The following is a 27,073-nucleotide window of genomic DNA, read 5'->3' as shown; positions in this document are numbered from 1 at the left end:
ATGCAGCCCAATGACAGGGCAGATGCTTTACATAACTAAAGCCAATGAGAACAGGTAATTATTTTGGGGAGGCAGGAGTCACTGAAAAGATAATAAGGAGTGTGCTGTGGAATTTGGGGATACATGGTGGGAACAGTGAACCTAAAAAGCTCATTCATAGTGGCAAGAAAAATTTATGCTTTGACTAGCACACATGCTATGCAATTAATTCAGCCTTTTTTCAGCTACATATACCCTACAATTGAAACACCCTATAAAGTGTTCTACTTTGGTCAGCACTGCTGAGATCCACATGCACAGATAGCAACTTACAGCAGGATTAGTGTCTATGCAAGGGCAGGCGAGTTCTAGACAAATCTCATTTCCGCAGATGTTGCCCAACCTGTGAGGTATTTCTAGTGTATCCATTTCTAATTGATTTCCAGAATCTGCATTTTTTAATTCTTTCTTTTAAGTAGCACCACAGAACCCAATGTTTCACCAAAGAACAAACATTAAAAAAAAGTAGTGCAACATTTTAAATCAAAAAGGACAAATTAAGCTTTTAAGTTACCATTACTATTTTTCAACCAAGGAATTTGAATCAGCAATTTTCAGCAGCAACCAAGCAAAGTCAATTTACTCTCCCCAAACTTTTCTTCACAGTTCTTTCAGCACAAAAGAAACAGAACATTGAACAGTGACTCTCAGTTCCAGATGGCTCCCCACACTAGAACAACATTATAGCAGAGAAAGTCAAGAGGTGATGCAAGAGAGGTTCTAAATCATGAAGGGTTTCAAAAAGTAGATAAATTATTCCACTCATAGAAACCAGAGCATCTATGATTTAAAGAAGACAGAAAGGTGAATTATGCAGCAAGTCATTATGATCTAGTATGCTCTACCTGAATAGATAGGGAAGGGTATCTATTTTGAAAGTGGTTCTTCAAAAATAAGATATTTATGATGACAAAAAATGTCAAAAGAAGCATGCTCCTTTCACACAAATATACTATGTTACTGTTTAGTTGCTTAATATGCAAGTTTTTAAAGTTACTTGAACAGAATTTCAAGAGCTTGGTATGTTGCTCATTTTAGGTATAAGAAAGAACTGGCCCATCCATATTCAGCTTCTCAATGAAAAAAATGTAAATCGCAAGAGCCCTAGTGAAGGGGGGGGGTCAATGACCCAAGAGAAGAGAGAGACGTGCTGAATAGACACAGGAAATGGGAGAGAGAGAGACGTGCTGAATACCGCGTTCCACCGGGATGCAGAATAAGGCGACCTTGACTATTGTCTCATGAAGACCACGTGTAAAGCCCTCGGGCAAAGTGGGCTGGTTGAGAGAGAGATTGACACCTGCAACCTGATTGACACCTGCGATCCCGTGAGGAAGTATAAAGGAGGGTCTGGGGGGGATGACCCCTTGAGACGCACCCAGGAGACACGATAGCGATCCCGTCGTAGCAGGAAGCCATTTTGAAGGAAGTCACGTGCGTTAGATTCCGAATCGGGAGTCTGTGGCCGGAATCACGGAAAACCGCTTTTAACTAACAACAGGAAAGCCTGCTCCCCTGATTCCACGGCTTTGCTTCGTAAAGTCCCGGGCAAGTGTTCCTTTTCTCACCAATCTTGCTCTCTCTCTCTCCAACACGAGAAACCCAGCGGTTCCCGAAAGGCTGAAGCCTGCAGACTTTTGAATGACTTTTATATTTTCCAATGAACAATATATTATCCCCTAGACAATGATAGAGCTTATTTCTGATTGATTATTACTATACCTGCGCTTTAGATTGAGTATTGACGACGTATGTTATCTAAATGTTTGTATTAACCTTACTTTTGTGCCCCTTTATCAATAAAAACGTTTAAAAATGGTACCATCAGACTTCAGCGGACCTCTCTATCTTTGCTGGTAAGTGATCCAGTTACGGGATACGTAACAGTATGTTGCTCATTTTAGGTATAAGAAAGAACTGGCCCATCCATATTCAGCTTCTCAATGAAAAAAATGTAGTTTCAGGAAATCAGAATTAAAAAAGGAAAATACTAGGGCACCGATCTGGGAATATAGGTCTATAATTCATTGGAAGTGGCAGCACAGCTAGATAGGGTTGTAAAGAAAGCTTTGACACATTGGCCTTCATAAATCAAAGAACTGAGTACAAGAGATGTGATGCCATGTTGAAGTTCTACAAGACATTGGTGAGGCCTATTTTGGAATACTGTCTGCCGTTTTGGCCACCTACCTACAAGAAAGATGTAAAGAAGATTGAAGGAGTACAGAGAAAATTTACAAGGATGTTGCTGGGAGATTTGATAGAGATATACACAAAATTATGAGGGGTATAGATAGGGCAAATTCAAGCAGGCTTTTTCCACTAATGTTGGGTGGAGTTACAACTGGGGGCCATGGGTTAAGGGTGAAAGGTGAGAAGTTTAAGGGAAATATGAGGGGAAACTTCTTCACTCAGAGTGTCATGCAAGTGTGGAATGAGCTGCCAGCACAAGTAGTGCATGTGAGCTTGACTTCAATGTTTACGAGAAGTTTGGATAGGGACTTGGATGGTACACATATGGATAGATTATGGTCCCAGTGAAGATAGACAGGAGCAGGCAGTTTAAATGGTTCAGCATGGACTCTAAAAGCCAAAGGGCCCATTTCTGGGCTGTACTTTTCTATGACTAAATCCTAAGCAAAAGGTGGAAAGGTGGCCCTGAAGATATTTCTAGAAAATCATGATACCGTAAATTCCGGTGTTTAAGCTGAGAATTTGGACCTAAATTTTGGTCCTAAAATTAGGGGGTCGGCTTATACAGAGGGTGCCAACTTTGGAAAAGCGAATACATGGAAGACAGGTCGTATTTATTGGCTGTTTTTGAGTCAAACTGGTTCCACTATCGACGCATGAATTCTTTGGTTTGTTTAAACTCACATCTAGTGGCTGAAGCACGGACATCAAACCACCGGGGATGACTGCAGTTTTCATATTTTCAGCTTTCAATGCTGCTTTTGTCACACCTGACAAGTGCGCTTTGAACATGTCCCAGACAAGTAGCGACTTTTCCTTCCCGACACCTTCGGGACATCGACTCCACACCTCTTTAACCCACTTCAAGCAATGCACTTCGTCTATCCAGCAGCGTTCTTGAACGTAAACAACACCCCTCAGGAATTTTCTGAGCAATCTTTGTTTTTCTGTCTCAACACAAGATCACGTCTATTCATATATCGGGTGCACCAACTTCGCATAGCTTTGAAATTTTCACTGACCTCACGGTGTTTCACGGCCCATTTCAATGCTTGAACTCAAATCATTTCTCTGGTAACAATGTATCTGGACGATCGCTGATGATTCACCCACTCTAAAACTTTTTCTTCCAGTTCTTGCCACTGGCATGTTTTCCCGCAGTTTGCACATTTCGTCTTTGACATTTCCCTCAGCGTGTCCTCTGCCTTTCTCCTCTCTCTCTCTCTCTCTCTCTCTCTCTCTCTCTTTCGTTTACACTAAACTTCTTAGCAGCTGCAGAATTATTCGTTCCTTTAGCAAAATCAACAACCTTCAGCTTGAAGTCAGCATCATATCGCATTTGCTTTAATCTTTTGTACATGGTGGTTGCAAACTCAATACTGAGTACACGTACTGATCCCGCCACACTGTGTTATGTTTTAACGAGATTACGATGAGCGCTAAATGACTTCACGGGGGTTACTTTTCAGAGGATTCTTTTCCATTGGAAACCTAATCCAAAATTTCTCTGATATATTTATTTAGAATTCGTCTATAATGCTCTACAGTGTGTAGGCCTGTTTTCTTAGCAGGTACTAGTTCATAAAATTTCCAGGGTCCGGATACGGCAAAGCTGAGTACCGGCATGTGAGATCTTGTGATCGTTTCTGGTTAAATCAAAAACCTCTACAAAAGGGGTCGGCTTATACAAAGGTAACATGAAAGAGTCACTTTTTTAACCTTGAAAATGGGGGGGTCGGCTTATACCCCAGAATATACGGTAAGTGATAACCATTGCAGCAAAACTGAAATTTTCATGCATCTAGAAATACCATGATTTTAAAACAACCCAAAAGCCCTTGATCAACGTGCAACTTAAATACTTAGTGTACAAGTTAGAAATAGTAGTGGTCAATTCCTTAATATGCACACATTAATGCAGATAAGCAAGCACCAGAGCCAAAAAAAAATGGTCCACACCAGCAGCCCGATACATACATGATTACCTTGGCTGGAGCTGGCAGCATGGTGTAGCAGAGGAGAAGGAGAACAAGCAACACAGGAAGAGTAGTTGGGTTTGGACCCTTGAGCAGCAAGTCTTGTTTCCTCACTGATCTAACAAAAAAAATGCACTTTAAGACTACACACATTGCCAAGTTTAATATAGCAGAGTTGGACCAAGCAAGCAGGAAGCAAGGACAAAAAGCATCAGCGTCCAAAAACATACCTTTACCCTTACCCTCTTAGTCAAAAGCACTTTATAAATTAAATTCTATTACTGTCGGCCCTCCTTATCCGCGGGGGATTGGTTCCGAGACCCCCCGCGGATACCAAAAATCGCAGATGCTCAAGTCCCTTATTTAACCTGAATCAGTACGGTGGTCTTTAGGACCCAGCGGAACCCCAGACTTTATTTAACATGTTCAGAGTGGTGGGACCTGGCGTAGCTCTGAATCTGCGGTGTTTCTGTTCACAAAAATAATCACGATCGCGATTGAAAATAAGGTCGAAGTAATAAAGCGATCGGAAAGAGGTGAGACACCATCGGTCATTGGAAAAGCATTAGGCTACAGTCAGTCAACGATCAGAACAATTTTAATGGAGCATTTGAAAGGCCCTGCCCCGATGAAAGCTACGATTATTACTAAGCAATGCAGTGGTTTAATTATTGAAATACTTATGTTCCTTAAGTGTTTTATATGCATAGAAAGGTAAAATATGTACTACATACTAAGAAAACCATTTGACTAACTGACGCTAAATAATACCGGATGTACCTGTTCCGACTTCAAATCCGACTTAAAGACAGACTCAGGAATGGAACTCATTCATAACCTGGGGACTGCCTGTACTTTTAAGTCATTTCTAGATTACTTATAATACCTAGTACAATGTAAATGCTATGTAAATAGTTGCTATACTGTATTGTTTAGGGAATAATGACAAAAAAAATAGTCTGTACATGCTCGAACAACGAGTGCTGTAGAGAGAACTTCCGGGTTTTCCCGATCCGTGGTTGGTTGAATCCGCGCATGCGGAATCCGCGGATAAGGAGGACCGACTGTACTTAAAGAGCATTACAGTATATTGGCACTATAATCAAACACTATTAATAGACACCAAAATAATTAGATTTCAGGCATAATGACTACAAAGCAAACACTATCAAATCAATTCAATACACAATGTGGGTTATTCATGCTTATGAAGACTATCAGGGAAGTAAAGCCAGTAACAGTTTCAACTTTCACCCTAATTTCCACCTCACCTTCATTGCTTTTAATTCTGTATTCGTTATTCAACACCGAACACCACAATCATTCAAAATAGAATTAAGAAAAGTTATTGCAATAATCTTACTTTTTTATCTGTACTATTCATTCGATCTTTTGCTTCTCTGGCTTTCTGAATTGCCTTCAGCACCTCAACTGTATCAAGTTCTTTTCCTGTTGTAACAGTATTATCCAGGCAGACCTACAAGAATAAAAGTAAAATCAGGAGCAAGCCTTAATAAGATTATGATTGTGCCTCACTCACTGTATCATCTAATTTTCGTAATCCTATGGTCTTCTTATTGGAGGCAAATATTTTCAAAGACATCTGCACTGTAATATTTCTCATCCAAATCATAAATTGCTAACCTCTTGTCTGGAGATTATGTTCTGAGGTTTCACACTACTGAATTCAGAAGAAAGGACCTCTAGAAATCTACCAGGCAATTCCTGATTTAAAAAAAAAACTCCTCTCAAAGTAAAGAAAAACATTTGCAATACAGGAGATTAATTGTCTATTATATCTATTCCAATCACAGAAGAACCACCCAACGTTATCCCCACCTTCCAGCATTAGATCCGTAACTCTGAAATCATGGTCTTCAAGTACATATCTACGTTCTTTAAATCCAATCGAGGTTTAATTTTATTTTTACCTACACTTTCAGATTACCTGCTCCTGATCTCCTCCATCGTGTGGATGAAACATTTATCTTGCGTCTCTGTAATCCCTCAATTACTTACTTCAACTCTTGGTTTCTGACATTTGTTATTTATTCTATTAGGCTCCTCAATTTTACACTTCTCAACCCCTTCATTTCCTCAATTCAAAGAAAAACAACCTTAGCTTAATCAAGCTTTCCTCATAGCTCCAATACTCCAATCCTAGTAGCATATTCAATCACATCTATTTTCCAAAGGAATAATAGCTTTCCTATAATGTGGTAAATAAAATTTATGCACTATTCAAGCTGAAGCCTAAGAAGTGCTATAAATGGAATCTATGGAATCATATATAGTCTAAATGCCAGTAAGTGCAAACTTGTTTTGTTCATTCCTACTTCAAAGGGGAATCCATCATTACAAGAAGCAATCTTGTAAATTTATACTGTGCCAACTCCAGGATAACCAAATTTAGTACTGATAAGGAAACCAAAACTATATGCAGCACTCCAAATCAAGTCTTACTAATTTTTGTATTCCAATTCCTTCGCAATAGGGCCAGTTTCATATTCCATCTACAAATTCCCCCAAGACATAAACATTTAGCAATTTCTAACTACAAAAGTAATAAGTGAAAAAATTATTTTCTCCACATTATACTTTATATGTTCATTTGTTTCTCACTCAAGACATCTGCACACACTATGCAATCTTCTCATATCCATTCCTCAACACTATTCCTTATAGCTTCAGATCATTGCAAATATCCGTCAATGTACAACTTGAGCACCTGAGGATCCAGTTTAGACTGGTAATAATTTACCCACTTGAAAATGAACTGTTCACCCCCATTGTTTTACCAGTCCTGTCCTACAGTTAACATAACTCACGATCTCTTATAATTATTGCACAACCCCTTGTGCAATACTTTGGTAAATGTCTTTTAAAACCCAATATAGTGCATACAATGATTTATCCATCCAAGAACAATATTGCTGTTTGTTCTTATTGACATCATGTTGACCATGGCCAATAATCTACAGCACATACTTGGTAATGTACTCCAGCACTTTGCTGACAAATATCAGGTTAAATAGACTTTAAGTCCCTTAAATTTCTCCTTTAAATAGCATACAATTATAGTAACTTTCAATCTGCTGTGTTCTTCAGCATTTAGGGAATGGGAAATTTTTAAAAGTTCATTACAAAAGCACAAGACCATATGACCATAAGATACAGGAGCAGAATTAGGCCATTTGGCCCATCAAGTCAGCTCTACCATTCCATCATGGCTGATTTATTATCCCTCTGACCCCCATTCTCCTGCCTTCTCCCCTTACCCTTTGAAACCCTTATTAATACAGGACCTATCAACCAATAGCATCCACAATCAATGCAGCCAAGACTTTAAATCTTTGAACTCAACAGCATATTATAAATATTAGATATAGATCCATTATAAAAAGGTTTCAAATTAAAAATTACATCTAGTAAATTCTTATCAGGACTTTTAGGAGATGTATTTATTTGAGACCGTAAAAAATCTCTCATTTGTAGGTATTGGAAAAAAATGAGTTTTGGGTAAACTATATTTAGTTGACAGCTGTTCAATCGAAGAGACACTTCCCTCTACAAACAAGTCCTGAAAGCATTTAATACTTAATCTATCCCATTCTTTAAAAGCCACATCAATCACAGAGGGTTTAAAAAAATAATTAGAAAAAATGAGACTTGAAAGAGAAAATCACAATAAGCCAAAGTATTTTCGGAATTGTATCCAAATTCTCATAGTGTGTTTAACTACTTGATTATCAGTTCACTTACTCAGAGACAAAGGAAGTGAGGATCCAAGAAGAGAAATAATAGAAAATTTATTAACAGAGTTAGCTTCTGAAAAAAAAACCCACATCGGGCAATCCTCACGATTAATGTAATATAACCAAAATGTAAGATTTCTTATATTAACTGCCCAATAATAAAATCTAAATGTTTGGTAAGGCTAATCCTCCATTCTTTTTATCTTTCTGAAGACAAATTTTATTTAATCTAGAATGCTTATCCTTCCATATATAATACAGTCAAGAGAATCAAAAAAAGATTTAATAATAAAACCAGGCTATGCCTGAAAAAGAAATATAAATTTAAGTAATATATTCACTTTGATAGTGTTAATTCGGCCAATCAGCGATAACGAAAGAGGTGACCAATTTGATAGTATCCTTTTTACGTGATTCAATAGGGTAAGAAAATTTTCTTTAAATAGACACTTACAGTTTTTAGTGACTGTTACTAAGTAGGCAAATTGGTTTCTTTTAATTTTAAAAGGAAGGTTAGAATTTGTTGGTATCAAATTATTCAAAAGGGAAAAGTTCACTTTTATGTAGGTTTAATTTATAACCTGAGAACTGGCTAAAACAGGAGAGTAAAGAAAGCACATGGGGTAATGAAGTCTCAACACTAGAAATAAATAGCAGCAGATCATCAGAATACAGTGAGATTTTGTGCATCATGTCTCTCCTTAAAATACCGGTGGTATCATTAGATTCTCGAAAAGCAATGGCTAAGGGTTCTAAGGCCAGATCAAAAAGCCTTGTCTAGGGCCACGATGAAGCTTAAATGGTTTGGAATTATGAGAATTAGTGATAACCCAGCGGAAGGAGCTAAACAAAGTAATTTAATCCATTGAATGAAAACAGGTCTAAAATTGAATTTTTCTAAAGTTTTAAATAAATAATTCCATTCAACTCTGTCGAAAGCTTTCTCAGCATCTAGGGATACCACACATTCCGATATCGAAAACAGATCTAAAAAAGTTTTTATTCCCTTAGTTTTCCATGTTAAAAAAGCCTTATCCAAAATTGATGGTTTAAAGAAAAAGTTAAAATAGATATTACTAGAGAGAACCAAGTTATTTAAATTGAAAAATCTACGAAATTGAAACAAATTTTTAATGTATTTTAATGAATTTTTAAACAATGGGACTAAGACCTTGTCTACTTATCCTAGAGAACAAAAAAGGAAGAGGAGCTCCCAGTAAAGAAGCCAAAGAAAACCCCCTTACTGAATTCTCCTCCAAATGTAACCATGAAGGACAGTCCTGTTTATCTATATCGTGAGTCCAAAAGGTGATATAATGAATATTAATTACCCAATAATAAAATCTAAAATTTGGTAACACCAGTCCTCCATCCTTTTTTGATTTTTGCAATAAAGATTTATTCACTCTAGAGCTTTTATTATTCCAAATGTATGATAGGATCATGGAATCTATTCTATCAAAAAACATTGTCGGGACAAAGGATGGAACTGCTTGAAATGTATATAAAAATTATGGTAAAGTTACCATTTTTATAGCATTTATTCGACCAATTAATGATATCGTCATAGGTGACCATTTGGAAAACATTTGTTGTGTATATTCAATTAGAGGAAGGAAATTATACTTATATAAATCTTTAAAATTTTTAGTAATTTCAATACCAAGATAAATAAAATAATTTTTAGCAATATTAAAGGGTATAATAAGAGTAATTATTAATGGGAAATAATTCACTTTTATGTACGTTTAGTTTGTATCCAGAGAAAACACTAAATTCAGTAAATATGAATAGAGGGAATAGATTTCCTAGGGTTTGAAATGTAAACTAATAAATCATCTGCACATAACAAAACCTTATGTAGTTTATCCCCTCTCTTAATACCCTGAACAGAGTTAGAATCCCTAAGAGCAATAGCAAGTGGTTCTAAAACCAAATTAAATAATAAAGGACTGAGAAGACAACCCTGACGGGTTCCTCTATATAATCTAAAATAAGGGGATTTTTGATTATTAGTTATAACCGCAGCCACCAGGGCTTGATAAATCAGTTTGATCCAGGAAATGAATCCTGGACCGAAATTAAACCTCTTCAAAACCTGAAACAAATAAGGCCATTCCACCCTATCAAAAGCTTTCTCTGCATCCAGACACAATACATTCAGATTCTTTAGTTGAGGGGGAATAAATAATATTTAACAATCTTCGAATATTAAAATGTGAATACCTATTTTTAATAAATCCAGTTTGATCATTTAAGATAACAGTATAGGCAAAATATTCTCAAGTCTACTAGCTAAAACCTTAGAGAAAATTTTAAAATCCACATTCAGTAAGGAGATATGTCTATAGGATGCACATTCAGATAGATCTTTTTCCTTTTTTTAGGAATCAATGAAATTAATGCCTCATAAAAAGTTTTTGGAAGATCCCCAGAGGATATAGAATCAGTGAAAGTTTGACAAAGATATGGTATAAGCATTTCATTGAAGGTCTTATAAATTTCCACTATATATCCATCTGGTCCCAGAGCTTTCCCTAGTTGCACAGAGGATATATCTTTAGCTATTTCTTCTTGTTTAATAGGTGCATCTAGTGTATTAATATCTTGAGTCAAAATTTTAGGTATATTTAATTTTTGCAAAAATCTGTCCATAATATAAGTATTGTCAGAGAATTCAGATTTATAAGATTGGAATAGAAATCCATAAATATCTTATTAATTTCATAAGGGTCCAATGTTTCAGTTCAATCTGGTCTGCGTACTTTCAAAATCTGTCTTCTAACCATGCTTGCTTTTAACTGACCAACCAAAAGTTTACCTGACTTATCTCCATGTATATAAAATAAACTTTTAGATTTAAAAATTTGCTGTTCGATGGGAAAGGTCAGAAGCAAATCATATTGTGTTTGAAGTTCAACCCTTTCCTTATATAGATCTTCAGTAGGTTTTACTGAATACGCTTTATCTCTCTCTAATTTTATTAGTAAGCACTAACTGTTCCACTTTAGTTTTCTTTCTTAAAGCTGCTGAATATGAAATTACCTGTCCCCTAAGAAAGGATTTCATCATATCCCATATAACCAAATTTGACATTCCTTCAGCTGTATTAAGTTAAAAAAATATAGAAATTTGCTCCTTAATAAAACTAACAAAGGCTGGATCCTGTAACAATACGGGATTCAACCTCCACTGTGACATTTTCAAAAAAGCTATCAGAGAGCTTCAGGGTTAATTTCAGAGGCGCGTGATCCGACAACACAATGACATCATACACGCACTCAACAACGGAGCATAGCAAGCGTGTGTCTAGAAAAAAGTAATAAATTCTTGAATATTTATGATGAACATGTGAAAAAAAAGAAAAATCTTTGTCATTAGTGTGTTTATATCTCCAGATATCAACCAGGCCACATTCTAATAAAAAAACATTAATACAGTCCGCCGCTTTATTAGGGGGCGACGGATTGGTTGATGACCTGTCAATCGTCGGATTCAGACAGCAATTAAAGTCACCGCCCATGATCAACTTATGTTCATTCAGATTCGGTAGTTCAGAAAAAAGCTCCTTAAAAAATTCAGGACTGTCTGAATTAGGTACGTATACACACACCAAAGCTACCTTTTGACCGCATAATAAACCAGTGATAATTAATTATCTTCCAATTGAATCAGTAATAGTATTAAAATGTACAAAAGGGATTTTAGAGTTAACAAAAATAGATACCCTCTAACTTTATTAGTCGATAAAGAATGATATAAAAGTCCTTTCCAGAATTTAAAAAGGCGATCTTCATCCTGTCTCCGTACATGATTTTCTTGCGCAAAAATAATATCCGCATTAAGTGTTTTTAATTTCTTAAACATCTTTTTATGCTTAATAGGATGATTCATGCCGGTCAAATTCCAAGAGATTATATTAATTTTATTAACATCCATGTTTAAGATTTAAAGTTTTATAAAGAAAACTACTGCGCAACTGCACATTAATCCAAAAGAAACAAATCTGACCAGAAGTGACGACATATTTGAGAAAAAATGTCCATCAATAGATCCGCCCAATCGAGGAATAAAACCTATTCTAATAGCCCCCCCCCCTCCAGCAAAGCCCGAAAAAAAGCAACCAATAGGGTGATCGCATGCTAGGCTAATGACCTTTGACCCTGTCCTCCATTCTGCAGCTATATTAAAAAAATGTAGTATTATTCATCCCACCAAATCTAGCCATAATAAAAGTAGTAAACAAATTTCAAAAACTGTAATGTTATGTCTAACAATAATAAAAACGTAAGTGGCGATGGCCATCTTAAATTCAACTAAAGTATATTAATCAGGTATTCAGAAAAGAATAAATCCAAGCAAATAATATTACAGCTGAAGTTCTTTCTTTCAAAATAAACTTACAAGTCGTATAAAAAAATAGTGAATATAGATATCAAACCTAAAGCTATTTGAGGCAAGCAAAAAGATAGAAAAAATAATTCAAACTAGGTCCTATACGGACCTCTATGATACAGGTTTCCTTCAAAACAGTTATGAATATATACTAATTATCAACAAATAAAGAGAAGAATCAGATCAGCCAAGTCCCATAAGGACATCCAAAAAGCATAGAATAGACTTTCCTCAAAACATCTCATAGATCAGAATTACCTATTCAGGTTACAATCGGCTTAACTTTGAAATTCTTAATAAACTTTCATCCTTCGTCAAGGGAATAAATCCTCTGTGGCTGAGAGTCGGGGGAAGATTATCAGCCGCACTGGGTAGCGAAGCGATGGATGGAGATTTTTCTTATACATTTCACTCATCACTTCCCGGTATTTCCTTCTTTCGGCAAGAATCTCAGGAGGAAAGTCTTTGACTATACGAATTTGAATTGAGTTGAAGATTAGTTTCCGTTTCCTTCTGGCTTCTCGAAGTATGGCTTCTTTGGTTGTATAATAATGCAAGCAAAGTACGATTGGCCGGGGGTGTAATTCAAATGAGTGCTGAAATCCTGGAATTATGTGGACTCTGTCGAGTAAAGGGCTTGCTTCAAGAGTCTCACTAAAAAGTGAGTACAGCATATCTGAGAAGAACTTTGATCACCAGTTTCAGCATTTTCAGGCAAATCTAATATACGCAAGTTCCTCCAACATGCTCTGCTGTCTAAAGCAATCAATTTTTCCTTCGTTTTTAATAGTTCTGAGGTAATTTCATTAATTTTCTTTTCCATAGATGACATCTTTAATTTCAGACGCTCAAGCAGACTACTCTTCGAATTGAGAAGGAACACGAACAATTCAGGCAAACTATCAATGAACTCTGTATTCTTATATGTAAATTAATAAATAAAAGAAAAATCTTTGAACTCAGGCGGTAGCAGTTACTTGAAAAGCAAGCCAAAACCACTGAGAGACTGAGCGAGGACTTGACACTGTATGGTATGCTTACAAATAACTGAGTTCTAAGTCAAAAAAAGTAAGTTTGATCCTTTATTACACAACCAAAGACAAACTATATTATATAACAATAACTCACAAAACTAAATTAGAAATACAGTGGAATAAGAGTTATTAGCAGTCAACAAAAAATATACATTATCCTCTGCTCCCCATCAACTAAACTAATTAAGACAAAGCATGAATATGTAAAGATACTTATTCTACCAGACCAACTCATGTGACATATTACCAAAACCCATCGTTGCGCAACACAAAATACAATACAGAGATAGAAAATAGATACGTAATTCCTACACAGACCATTAAATTTTAAGGTGATGTTTAGAAACTCAAGAAAAATAACAATTCAGTTATAGATATTGTAATAATGAAATAAAAAGTCCTCAAATTTAAAGGAAAAAAATCAAGCTTGGCATTTACACATTATTTTTGTTAAAAGCCAGAGGGTCTACAGTGATTAACAAAAAAAAGAGCCAAGTTATCTCACCCCATCAGATTTCTCAAAAAAAAATAGCTCTGCAGGAAGGTACTACTCCATATTTAAATAACTAGAGAATCCCGAAACTACACAGTTAAAATGGTTCAATAATCTTAATGAAAAGTTTGCTTTGGTGAATTTTCTCCAACGATTTGGATAGAAATCCACTTCAGGTTGCAAACAATCAAAAAATTTAAGCTGGAAAACTCATTTGCCATTAACTGAACAATACAAAAACGTTACACATTTCTACCATGAATTTAATTATTATTATTCGTTGTTACCTCTGAAGCACGATCGCCAAATTGTGCGAGAACCTTTGTTCTGTAATCAGGAATGATGCTCAAAGGGTTGTTACTTAGAAAGACCTTCTCAAGGCAGGGCAAACTCCCAATGTTCTTAATTTCTTCTATCTGAAAATAATTATTCTGCGTCAATACATTTTGCAGAAAACACTAGAAAACATGTTTATAGTACCCTGGACATATTAACTTTGTGAATAAATGGATGTGGGGGTAGAAAGGTGGGTTGGCAAGTTTGCAGACAACACAAAGGTTGGTGGTGCTGTGGATAATGTAGAGGATTGTCGAAGATTGCAGAGAGACATTGACAGGATGCAGAAGTGGGCTGAGAAGTGGCAGATGGAGTTCAACCCAGAGAAGTGTGAGGTGGTACACTTTAGAAGGACAAAGTCCAAGGTAGAGTACAAAGTAAATGGCAGGATACTTGGTAGTGCGAAGGAGCAGAGGAATCTGGGGGTACATGTCCACAGATCCCTGAAAGTTGCCTCACAGGTAGAAAGGGTACAGAGGAGATTTACCAGAATGCTGCTTGGTTTAGAGAGTATGCATTAAGAGATTAAGAGATTAAGGGAGAGGAGGAGGATGAGAGGAGACATGATAGAGGTACACAAGATATTAAGAGGAATAGGTAGAGTGGACAGCCAGCGCCTCATCCCCAGAGCACCACTGCTCAATACAAGAGGACATGGCTTTAAGGTAAGGGGTGGGAAGTTCAAGGGGGGTATTAGAGAAAGGTTTTTTACTCAGAGAGTGGTTGCTGCGTGGAATGCACTGCCTGAGTCAATGCTGGAGGCAGATACACTAGTGAAATTTAAGAGACTACTAGACAGGTATATGGAGGACTTTAAGGTGGGGGGATATATGGGAGGCAGGGTTTAAGGGTCAGCACAACATTGTGGGCCAAAGGGCCTATACTATTCTATGTTCTATTGTGGTAGAAAACAAACTTGATTTCAAAGTGATTTTTCAAGAACTGACATTTGAAGTTCATTGCAGTATTAAACATTATAAACAGGAGTGTTGCATTTGGTCCTGCTTACTTGCACTATCATATAATAAGATCATGCCTGAACTTTTATCTCAGTTTCACTTCCCTGCTCTAACCAGACATCTGTTAAAATTTTAATCTAGTCATCGCCATCTTAATTGTACTCAGTAACTGAGACTTCACAGCACTCTCGTCAATTTACTAATCTGATTAACAGACTAGACATGCCTAATGTAACAAGATTCTTCCATCACAATCCTTGGATACTTCCGGCGCCAACGGCAGAACAGAATCAAGAGCAATGGAGACACAGTGGCAGTGGTACAGAGTTCTCAGCATTGACTCCAGACCCAATGTAGTCTCATGGAATCAGGTCAAACATAGACAAAAATAATCTCTTCTTAATTACCACCCTCAGCCTACTTATTAACCATAAATCAGTGATTGCTCCTCATCACTGCACATTTGGTAAAATCTCTGAAAATAGTAAGGGCACAAAATATACTCTAGATGGAGACATAGTCTATCACCAAGAGTGGCTTGGTTGTATTAACACAGCTGAAGGACAGCTACCAGATTGGACATGTGGCAAATATTACGTCAATCAAAATTGGGATAATACCTATTCAACCTCATCCTCACCAATCCTTTCTGTGGTAGACTTCTCCATCCATGATAGTAACTGGTAGAAGTAACCACAGCACAACTCTTTTGGAGACAAAGTCCTTCCTTCCTTCCAAGTGTGTGGCACTACTAACATTCTAAACGGAATAGATTCAGAAGCAGCAGCTCAAACTTGGGCATCATGGAATGCAGTGAACATACAGTATAGCACCAGATGAAACATATTACACAATCTTTTACTTCATGGCCTGGCATCACTCGCTACAAGGTATCTATAAGAAAAATTATGAAATTATAGAATAACTTTCATTGTGTGGACGAGTGCAGCAGCAACATTCGTCAAGCTGCTCTGGACCATCTAGGACAAATCAACACATTTGACTGGCACCCCATCAAACTTTCATTCCCTCCACCACCAGTGCCTGGTTGCTGCAGTGTATGCCAACCATAAAAATGGACTATATTACCCACCCAGGCTCTTTGACTGCAGCTTGCAAACCCTTACTACCAAGAAAAAGGCTAACAACAACCAGCTGCAACTTCCCCTCAAAAATCACACACCATCACAACACAAGCATAAACTGTCAGCCCTTCACTTCCCTGGATCTAAATCCTGAAATTCTAGCCCTAACTTTAATGTCACAGCAACTTCACTGGACCTAGAGTAGCTGTTCACAGTGACAGTTCATGACTCTCTTCAAGAACAGTTAGGGACAAGCAATAAATGCTGGCAGATCATGAAGTGAATTTAAATTCATCAGACTTTCACTTAACCCATTTTCCTCCAAGGAGAATAATTTGTTCTTCTTGCTATTATTACCACATAATTACCGTAGATTCCGGATTTTAAGCCGCTACTTTTTTCCCACATTTTGAACCGCTTTGAACTCTGCGGCCTTTAATACGGTGCGGCTAATGCATGGTTTTTTTCATGCCGCCAAAAACATTTTGCCTCGTAACAGTAGACCAATAAAATTGATGAGTAGTTCACAGAGGTCCAATGAAATTGTACGATAAATCAAGCGCACTTTCACAATTAAATTATTGTAAATCAGTCATTTGTACTCACCCTCATCAACATGGAAAACACTCGAAGAAAAGCATTGTGCTGCCTTTATGGCAGTTATTTAGTTTATAATATTTTCGCTTAGTAATTCATTTGTTAGTTAAAGTTAGAACTGTTTTAACTATATTTGTTTTCTGTACTACATCCCGGGATGCTATGACGTCACACCCGGTTTCGCCGCGTCTTGTGGGAAAAATGCCGGTTTGCGATAAACGGGAAGGCGGGGGGCGAGCGGCGGAGCGAAAACGCTGCTTTTAAGTTAAAGGCGATCAATAACTTTTCCTGGTAGGCTGCAGTATATATATTTTTTACCAGTCGTTAGGAGATATTGGAATGTTGTTCAGTAAAAAAGTATACGCAACGTATATTTAAAAGTAGCCGCGTTACAGGCACGGTTCGAAAAAAAGCATTTGCAATATGTATTTGTTTATGTTACCATATGGATTTAATTAAAAGTTAAAAAATCCTCACGTGTAATATCTTTCTGTGTAAATATCTCATATTACAACGTGGGACACCTGCGGCCGAAAATCCGGTGCGGCCTAAAATCCGGTGCGGCCTGTACAAGTAAAAAATTGATTTTATTTCTAAAATTAGAGCCAGCGGCTTTTAATCAGGTGCGCTCTGTAGTCCGGAATCTACGGTATTAACAATTTTTTCTGCTACTCTCCAAAACTTTGACTGTCTTCATAAACTATGGAGGCCAATTTTTAATATAATATTTCAGCACAGGCCCAAAATGCTGGGAGCATTTACAATATTTTACACAAATATATCAAACATATAAAATTACCTGTGATATTTTATTGTCGCCAAGATCCAAGTTAACTAATGAGTAAAGTTTGTTCAGACCAGACAGACTTTCCAATTGATTTCCTGTCAAGTTCAAAGTTTTGATGTTTCCAAGTTTTGTATGAACACCTTGCAATAAGGTGAGCTTGTTGAATGATAAATCCAAATGAATGAGATTATAAAGATGCTGAAAAGAAAGAAAACCGTGAAAGAACATTAAGAATTTGATTAAGCAGAAGTCCAAATTAATCAAATAATGCAGGAAGTTCAGTGGCTATTCTTCAATAAGTACTAATTTGTAAACAGAAAAACTAGTGACCAGGTATTTTGCTAGACATCTTTCTTTGTGATAATGAGGACTAGAAGTCTTTTAATTAATTTAAACTGTCTAATAAACTTAGCTCACATACCCACAGACCAACTACCCTGAATTCTAAGCACATATATTCTTCTACCTCATTCAGCACATTATCACAAGATCACAACTTCTGACCCAAACTGCCTCATTAATCACACCTTCTACCTGGTCTGACTAATATACAACTTTAGATTCACCAAAAGTACTGGACTCTCACTGTTCTGTCAAGTAGCCCAGCAAACCATTAGCTAAATGGGATGGGCTCAGAACAGATCTCACATCTCAAAATTCAGCAGCCATGAGGCACTGTGTGCCAACAGCAACAACAAAATGTGTTGTACCAATAACAATCAAAATGAACCAGTACAAAAATTATGAGCTGTGTAACTCTAAAGCATTGTGCAGCAGAGAAGGAAAACAAATTAGAAACTCTATAAAAGTGTCTGAAGATTTTGAAAGCCCCATGCGCCAAATTCCTGATGTAGGGAGAGCTCGATTACCACAGACCACAAGAAACAGGAGCAGAATTAGGCCATTGGCCCATCGATACTGCTTCACCATTCAATCATGACTGATCCTTTTTCTCCCTCCACAGCCCCACTCCCCATAACCTCTGATGCTGTGTTCAATCAAGAAACTATCAATCTCTGCCTTAAATACACCTGACCTGGCCTCCACAGCTGCCTGTGTTAACAAATTTCACAACTTCATCAACTAAAGAAATTTCTCCGCATCTGTTTTAAATGGACACCCCGCCATCCTCAGGCAGTGCTTTCTTGCCCTAGTCTCCCCCACTATGGAAGACAACCTTTTCACATCGACTCTGTCTTATCCTTTCAGCATTCGAAAGGTATCAATGAGATTTCCTCCCTCATCCTTCTAAATTCTAAGGTGTACAGACCCAGAGCCATCAAATGGTCCGTGTAATAACTCTTTCATTCCCAGAATCATCCTTGTGAACCTCCTCTGAACACTCTCCAATGCCAACATATCTTTGCTTCAATGAGGAGCCCAAAACTGTTTGCAATACTCAATGTGAGGACTTATCAGTGCCTTATAAAGCCTTAGCATCACATCCCTGCTCTGGTACTCTAGACTCTTGATATGAATGCTAAAAGTGCATTTCCCTTCCTCACCACCATCTCTACCTGCAAGTTAACCTTTAGCGTGTTCTGCATCTCAGATTTTTTGGATTTTCTCTCCATTTAGAAAATAGTCTGCACATTTATTTCCACCACCAAATTGCATGACCATGAATTTTCCAACATTGTATTTCATTTGCCACTTTCTTGCTCATTCTCCTAATCTGTCCCAAGTTCTTCTGTAGCTTATCTGTTTCCTCAACACTATCTGCCCTTCCACCAATTTTCATATCATCTGCAAACTTGGCAATAAAGCCATTTATTCCATCATCTAAATCATTGATATACAGCATAAAAAGAAGGAAGTCAAAACAGCAACCGCTGCAGAACACCACTAGTCACTGGCAGCCAACCAGAGAAGGATCATTTTGTTCCCATTCGCTGCCTCCTACCATTCAGCCTATGCTCTAACCATGCCAGTAACTTTCCTGTAATATCAAGGGCTCTTAACCTGGCAAGTTCCCTCATGTGTGGCATCTTGTCAAAGGCCTTTTGAAAGTCCAATTATACAACATCTTCTGCATCCCCTTTAGCTATCCTACTTGAAATCTCCTCAAACAATTCCAACAAGTTTGTCAGGCAAGGTTTTCCCTTAAGGAAACCATGCTGACTTTGTCCCATCTTGTCCTGTGTCACCAAGTACTGCATAACTTCATCCTTAAAAATTGACTCCAACATCTTCCCAACCACTGAGGTCAGGCTAACTAGTCCATAATTTCTTTTCTGCTGCCTACCTCCTTTCTTAAAGAGTGGAGTGACATTTGCAATTTTCCAGTCCAAAATTTTTGAATCTTGCCTCCACAATCTCTACTGCTACCTCTTTCTGAATGCTCAGGTACAGTTCATCTGGTCTGGGTGACTTACGTACCCTTAGTTCTTTCAGCTTTTTGAGCACCTTCTCCCTTGTAATAATAATTGCACTCACTTCTTTTCTCTCACACCCTTCAACATCCAGCACACTGGTAGTTGTTTTCCACAATGAAGACTGATGCAACACACTCATTTAGTTCATCTGCCATCGCCTTGTCCCCCATTATTATTTCTCCGGCCTCATTTTCTAGCAGTGCTATATCCACTCCCATCTCTCACTTTTTTTTTTACATATTTGAAAAAGCTTTTACTATCCACTTTGATATTGTTTGCAAGCTTCCTTTCATATTACATCTTTTCCCTCCTAATGATTCTTTCAGTTGCTTTCTGCAGGTTTTTAAAAAGTTTCCCAATTCTCTCTCTTCCCACTAATCTTTGCTTTGTTGTATGCCCTCTCTTTTGCTTTTACATTAGTTTTGACTTCCCTTGTCAGTCACAGTTGTATTATTTTGCCATTTGAGTATTCCTTTGTTTTTGGAATACATCTATCCTGCACCTTCCTCACTGTTCACAGAAACTCATGCCATTGCTGCTCTGCTGTCATCCCTGCCAGCATCGCCTTCCAATTTACTTTAGCCAACTCCTCTCTCATACCACTGTAATTTCCTTTACTCCATTGAAATACTGCTACGTCAGATTTTAGCTTCTTGAAATTTATCAAATTTCAAGTTGAACTCAATCACATGATTACCCTCATCATCAAAGCAACATTTAATGAAGTGCAATCTCAAAGAGACAAAGTCAATGAACACCAGGGGGGGAAAAACAGTTCAATTTCAGTCATTGCCCCATAATAGTGGCAGTTGGATGCCAACCATCACAACACCAGAACCTCACTACTACAGCATGTCCTAGGCCCAATCTTCCTATCCGATTGTCTGTGTCCTTTCATCCTAATGAAAGCATCCCCTAATTATGCAACAATGCTCAATTTGATCTGCATCTCTTCAGAAAATGCAGCAATCCATGGCCTTCATACAGCAACACCATGATTAGATTAAAAAGTAGTAAGTAATAATCATGTCACAGAAATGCTAAGGAATGTCAAATTCCTACAAGAGTCTAAACACACTATTCTTTACATTTAATGATATTCACTCAATTTTCTGAGTATTCTGTCCATGTTTATTTTCTAAGGCTAAACTCTGGAAAGGGCTCCAAAACTGAGCATCTTTCCATCCTCTTATAAGTTTCCCTTAAAATTAAAGACACTGAATAAATACAAGATACTGTTGTATTCCCTCTTTTAAAAAAAAGTTAAATCATATTTTTCCATTATTCTTTAAATGAAAAGACTGCCTGCTAATTAAAACAAAAAACACTGCCATCACAGAGTCCTGAATAAAGGCTCGGTCTGACACTTTGGCCATCTAACATCTGACTTGCTGAGCTCCTCCAGCATTTTGCATGTGCTTCACTGGCAACTTTGTTGGTTAACCAGTCATGTGCAAGTAGCAGTTACACTAAGGAACACCAGGCCATTGTCTTCCGCTCCATCACAACTCTGTGGATCTCCCATCCACTGCCACCAACCTCATAGTTCCCTTAACCCAGAACTCCTGTTTCTACCTCCTACCCAAGATCTATAAACCTCTCTGTCCAGGTAGACCTATTGTTTCTGCTTCTTCCTGCCCCACTGAACTTGCATCTTCATACCTCAACTCAGTTTTAGAAACTTAGAACATAGAAAGCCTACAGCACAATACAGGCCCTTCGGCCCACAGAACTATGCCGAACATGTCCTTACTATATAAATTATCTAGGGTTACCCATAGCCTTCTATTTTTCTAAGCTCCATGTACCTATCCAGGAAACTCTTAAAAGATTCTATTGAATCTGCCTCCACTACCGCTGCTGGCAGCCCATTCCATGCACTCACCACTCTCTGCATAAAAAACTTACCCCTGACATCTCCTCTATACCTACTTTCAAGCACCTTAAAACTGTGCCCTCTCCCCCCTGGTTTTATTCCCCCCCCCCCCCCCAGTTTCACTCCCTTCCTACCTACATCCATGACACTTCATACACTCTTGATCTTTTCAATTTTTCAAATACCCTGGCCCCAATCATCTTATTTTCACTATAGATATCCTGTCCCTATACACCTCCATTCCCCAAGCCAATCAGGAAGGCCTCAAAACTCTCCGATTTTTTCCTGGACACCAGACCCAACCAGTTTATCTCCACCACCACTCTCCTCCATCTGGCAGAACTGGTCTTCACTCTCAATAATTTCTCCTTTGACTCCTCCCATTTCCTTCAATCAAAAGATGTCACCATGGGCACTTGCATGGGTCCCAGCTATGCCTGCCTTTCTGTAGGCTCCATGGAACAGTCTATGTTCAAAGCCTACACTGGTGTCACTCTTTTCCTTTGCTACATCGATGACTGCATTGGTGCCAATTTCTGCACCCATGCTGAGCTCATCGACTTCCCCTCCAACTTCTACCCTGCCTTCAAAATTTAACCTGGTCCATTTCTAACACCTCCCTCCCCTTTCTCAATCTGTCTGTCTCTGGAGACAGCTTAACTACTGATGTCTATTATAAACCCACTGATTCTCAGAGCTATCTGACCTATACCTCTTCCCACCATTACTTGTAAAAATGTCATCCCTTTCTCTCAATTCCTCCATCGCTGCAGCATCTGCTCTCAGAATGACACTTCTCATTCCAGAACGAAGATGTCCCCCTCCTTCAAATAAAAGGGCTTCCTTTCCTCCACCATCAACGCAGCCTTCACCTACATCTTTTCCATTTCGCACGTCTGCCCTCACCCCATTCTCCTGCCATCCCACCAGGGATAGGGTTCCTCTTGTCCTCACCTACCACCCCACCAGCCTCCACGTCCACCACATAATTCTCCATAACTTCAGCCATCTCCAACAGGATAATGGGATCCTAACACCAAGAACATCTCCCCCACCCCCAACTTTCGACTTTTCGCTGTGATCGCTCCCTATGCAACTCCCTTATCCATTTATCCTCCCACTCATCTCCCTCCTGACACTTATCCTTGCAAGCAGAATAAGTGCTACATATGCCCCTACATCTCCTCCCTCACTACCATTCAGGTCTCCAAACTGTCCTTCCGGAAAAGTGACACTTAACCTGTGAATTTGTTGGGGGTCATCTACCATATCTGGTCATCCCAGTGTGGCCTCCTGTACATCAGTGAGACCTGACGGAGATTGGAAGAGCACTTCACTGAGCAGAATGGCCACCCATTTTCACTCCACTTCCCATTCTGACCTGTCAGTCCATGGCTTCCTTTACTGCTGCAATGAGGCCACAGTCAGGTTGGAGAATCAAAACCTTATATTCCGTCTGGGCAGCCTCCAAGCTGATAGCATAAACATAGGTTTCTCTAACTTTCGGTAATGGCCCACCACCCCCACCTTCACCATTCCCCATTCCCTTTTCTCACCATATCTCCTTACCTGCCTATCAACCTCCCCCTTCCTCCTCTTCATTGGCCTTCTGTCCACTTCTATCAGATTCCCCTTCTCCAGCCCTTTATCTCTTTCACCAATCAACTTCCCAGCTCTTTTACTTCACCCTTCCATCTCTTCCGGTTTCACCCACCACCTACTACCTGATATTTCTTCCTCCCTTCCCCCCACCTTCTCAACTATTTTCTACACTTGTGATGAAGGGCCTCAGCCTGAAACGTCGACTGTTTACTCTTTCATATAAATGTTGCCTGGCCTGCCGAGTACCTCCAGCATTTTGTGTGTTACTTTTAAGTAGCAATTAGCAGTTCTGGCACTTCACAGAAACATGGTCTACATAACCATGTAATCTACCTGTAAATTCTCCATAACTGTTATTTCATTGTAACTTAGATCCAGAAATTCCACTCTTGGTATGAGTCTCTGTAAGTAAAAAGAAACATGAAATTATAAACTAATGCACAACACCAAATTTTTAAAAAAGCAAGAGGGTCTATTATTTTATTTACTATTTAACAATACAGTATAGAGTAGGCCCTTCTGGCCCTTTGAGCTATGTCACACAAACTCCAACAAACCCAATTAACCCTAATCAGGAGACAAAGTGACCAATTAAGCCAACTGGTACGTACTTGGACTGAGATATAAAACCTGAGCACCCAGGCAAAACCCGTGCATTCCACGGGGAGGACATACAAACTTCCGGTTTGGCACCAGAATTGAACTCCAAACTCTGGAATGCCATGAGCTGTAATAGCATTATGCGATCTTGGTTACTGAAACAAGTTGTTGTGGTGCTTGTGAACTCTGGCTTAAGCACTCAGGAATGTTTCAAAGGATGAAGAAATGCAAACCCTTGGCCACGTTTTACACTGGGAAGAGTCAAAATTAATGCACTAAGGTATTTCCAATCTATTATTAGAATGTCAACAGCTGCTTGGCAGCAAGTCCTGCACTTTATTATAAAAATGTGTCACCCATTTTAATTCAATGCATGCAATACAGTGATTATCTACTAGAATTATTCGTGGCAACAGATAAGAGACTATAGCAAACTCGATTTCCTTTAAGAGTGTTAAGATAGGTGAGGTGAGGAATAGAACAAAAAAAATACCATTTACTTGTTGTTTGATAACAGATTAAGTGCTATTAACTCCTTCCATTATACAACTTGAAATTTTAATTATTAGATCAACTTCCATTTGTTTATTACTGTATATTTGCACTTCCTTGCACTAAGTTCAAGCAGCAAACTTCTAAATGTCCTTTAAAAGGCCAAATCCAACTGCATTATAAAACTGAAATTGTTATCTCTGACTGTACACCACTGTGAACCAACATCCAAGTCTATACTACTGTTCATATCTTATAAGTAACTTGAAATGGAAAATTATATATTCATCCAAGTTCCTTATGAAGCCAGGCCTATGTGGATCTGTTACTACTGAAAAGGAAAACTAGTGCATTCTGTCTAGTTACTGACAACCAAGACAGCTCCCCCTAGTTAACAAAGGCAGAAAAAGCCTTTGATAGGATTGAGTGGAATTATCTTTTTAAGACCTTAGAAAAGTTTAATTTTGGGCCTAATTTTATTTGTTGGGTTAAATTAATCTACTTGTCTCCTACCGCTCAGGTTATTACTAACTCCCAAATTTCTAAGCCCTTTAAATTACAGCGGGGAACTAGACAAGGTTGTCCTCTTAGTCCTTTACTTTTTGCTTTAGCTATAGAACCCTTAGCAATAGCACTTCGAGAATCTAAGGAGATTTCTGGTATACTAAGGGAAGGTACGTCTCATAAAATTTCATTATACGCTGATGATATTTTACTTTTTATCTCTAACACTGTAACTTCTTTACCTTTGGTTCTTTCTTTAATCTCCCAGTTTAGTTCTTTTTCAGGATATAAGCTGAACCTACATAAAAGTGAGGTATTTCCTTTAAATGACCTAATGTCATCAAATGCCAAATTTCCATTCAAAGTTGTTACAAGTCAATTTACATATCTAGGGTGTAACAATTACTAAAAACTTCAAGAAATTATTTAAAGAAAACTTAAACCCCTTATTGAATTATGTGAAAATGACGCTTTCTAAATGGTCCCCTCTTTCTTTATCCCTAATTGGCCGAATTAATTCGATTAAAATGAAGATTCTTCCTAAATTTTTATATCTTTTTCAGGCCTTACCTATTTTTATTCCTAAAACGTACTTTGATTCTTTAAGATTCAATTTTAACCTCTTATATTTGGAATAATAAACAAGCTCGTTTAAGTAAAGTTTACTTACAAAGAAATAAAGAGATGGGTGGACTAGCACTACCCAATTTTAGGTTTTACTATTGGGCTGCCAATATAAGGAATATTACTTTCTGGTCCTATTATATTTATCGTAAAGATTGCCCATCTTGGGTCTCCTTAGAAGTTAATTCTGCAAAAAATCCCTCTATTGCCTCTCTTCTTGGATCATACTCTTCTTTTTTCAGCAAATAAAACAACAGATAACATAATTGTTAAGCAAACTTTAAGGATCTGGTCTCAATTTAGAAAATTTTTTGGTTTAGCGAATTTTTCATTATCATCTCCCATTCTCCTTAATTATTTTTTTATCCCTTCCATGACTGATAAAGTCTTTAAAGATTGGGATGAACTAAGTATTAAGTGTTTTTGGGACCTGTTTATCTCAGGATCTCTTGCTTCATTTGACCAATTGTCAAATAAATTTGCACTCCCAAAAACACATTTTTACAGATACCTTCAAATGAGAGATTTTCTACATTTCCAATTAGCTACTTTTCCTATAGGTCCTGATAAAAATTTACTGGACGATCTTTTAAATTTAAAACCTTTTGTTAATGGTTCTATTACCGGTATCTATAACTTGTTGATTGATTCTAGATAAGACTCTTTAGATAAAATAAAAAAAGCTTGGGAGGATGACCTAAATTGTCAGATTTCTGATGATAGATGGAATAAAATTCTTAAACGGGTTAATAAATCATCTTTCTGTGTTCGTCATTCTCTTCTACAATTTAAAGTGGTTCATAGAGCTTACATTTCTAAACAAAAGCTCTCCAGTTTTTACCCGAATGTTTCTCCACTTTGTAATAAATGCAACTCTGCTGATGCCTCTTTAATTCATACGTTTTGGTTTTGCCCTACAATTGAAAAGTTTTGGTGGGAAGTATTTCATACCTTCTCTCAACTTTTTAGGGTCCAATTTGACCCAGATCCCCTTACTGCCTTGTTTGGTATTATTGCAAATGAAGATATAACTTTAAATACTCCTAACCTACAGGTTTTAGTTTTTACCTCTCTTTTAGCAAGAAGAGCAATCTTGCTTAAATGAAAGGAGTCTACCCCTCCTACACATCTTCAATGGCTACGTGATATTATGTCTTATTTAAATTTAGAAAAGATCCGCTGCTCAGTCTTAAATTTGAAACAATCTTTTTGTGATATTTGGGGATCTTTCCTAAATTACTTTTCCAATTTATAAAGTTTAACAGTGCACAGACTTTTAGGTATATTTTTATCTTCTCTTCTTAAGTGAATATGTTTTTTTTTTCCTAATTATCCATTGTCATCCATCAGC

The 27,073-nt window shown here is 37.7% G+C and overlaps 1 protein-coding gene across 15 annotated transcripts in view; it reads right to left on the bottom strand.

Annotated features, from left to right (window-relative positions):
* The window catches only part of nisch (nischarin), a 132,370-nt gene that overhangs the window by 72,879 nt on the left and 32,418 nt on the right, over positions 1-27,073 (bottom strand). For 13 of the 15 annotated variants that reach the window (XR_012102192.1, XR_012102186.1, XR_012102187.1 and 10 more), the window contains 5 exons: positions 23,836-23,904; positions 17,662-17,847; positions 14,173-14,301; positions 5,572-5,685; positions 4,218-4,326 (listed from right to left, as the gene is read on the bottom strand). Coding sequence is in view for 8 of the 15 variants with exons in the window: in XM_073072692.1 (XP_072928793.1) it covers positions 4,218-4,326; positions 5,572-5,685; positions 14,173-14,301; positions 17,662-17,847; positions 23,836-23,904 (607 nt within the window). In the remaining 7 variants the exon portion in view is untranslated. Of the gene's footprint in view, positions 1-4,209; positions 4,327-5,571; positions 5,686-14,172; positions 14,302-17,661; positions 17,848-23,835; positions 23,905-27,073 lie in introns of all 15 variants that reach the window. The other 2 variants (XM_073072694.1, XM_073072695.1) reach the window with 2 other exon arrangements.

Source organism: Hemitrygon akajei, chromosome 19 (assembly GCF_048418815.1).
Source record: "Hemitrygon akajei chromosome 19, sHemAka1.3, whole genome shotgun sequence".
Lineage (NCBI taxonomy): Eukaryota > Metazoa > Chordata > Chondrichthyes > Myliobatiformes > Dasyatidae > Hemitrygon > Hemitrygon akajei.
The sequence above is the reverse complement of the archived record's forward strand: the minus strand, read 5'-3'. Positions and strand labels throughout refer to the sequence as shown.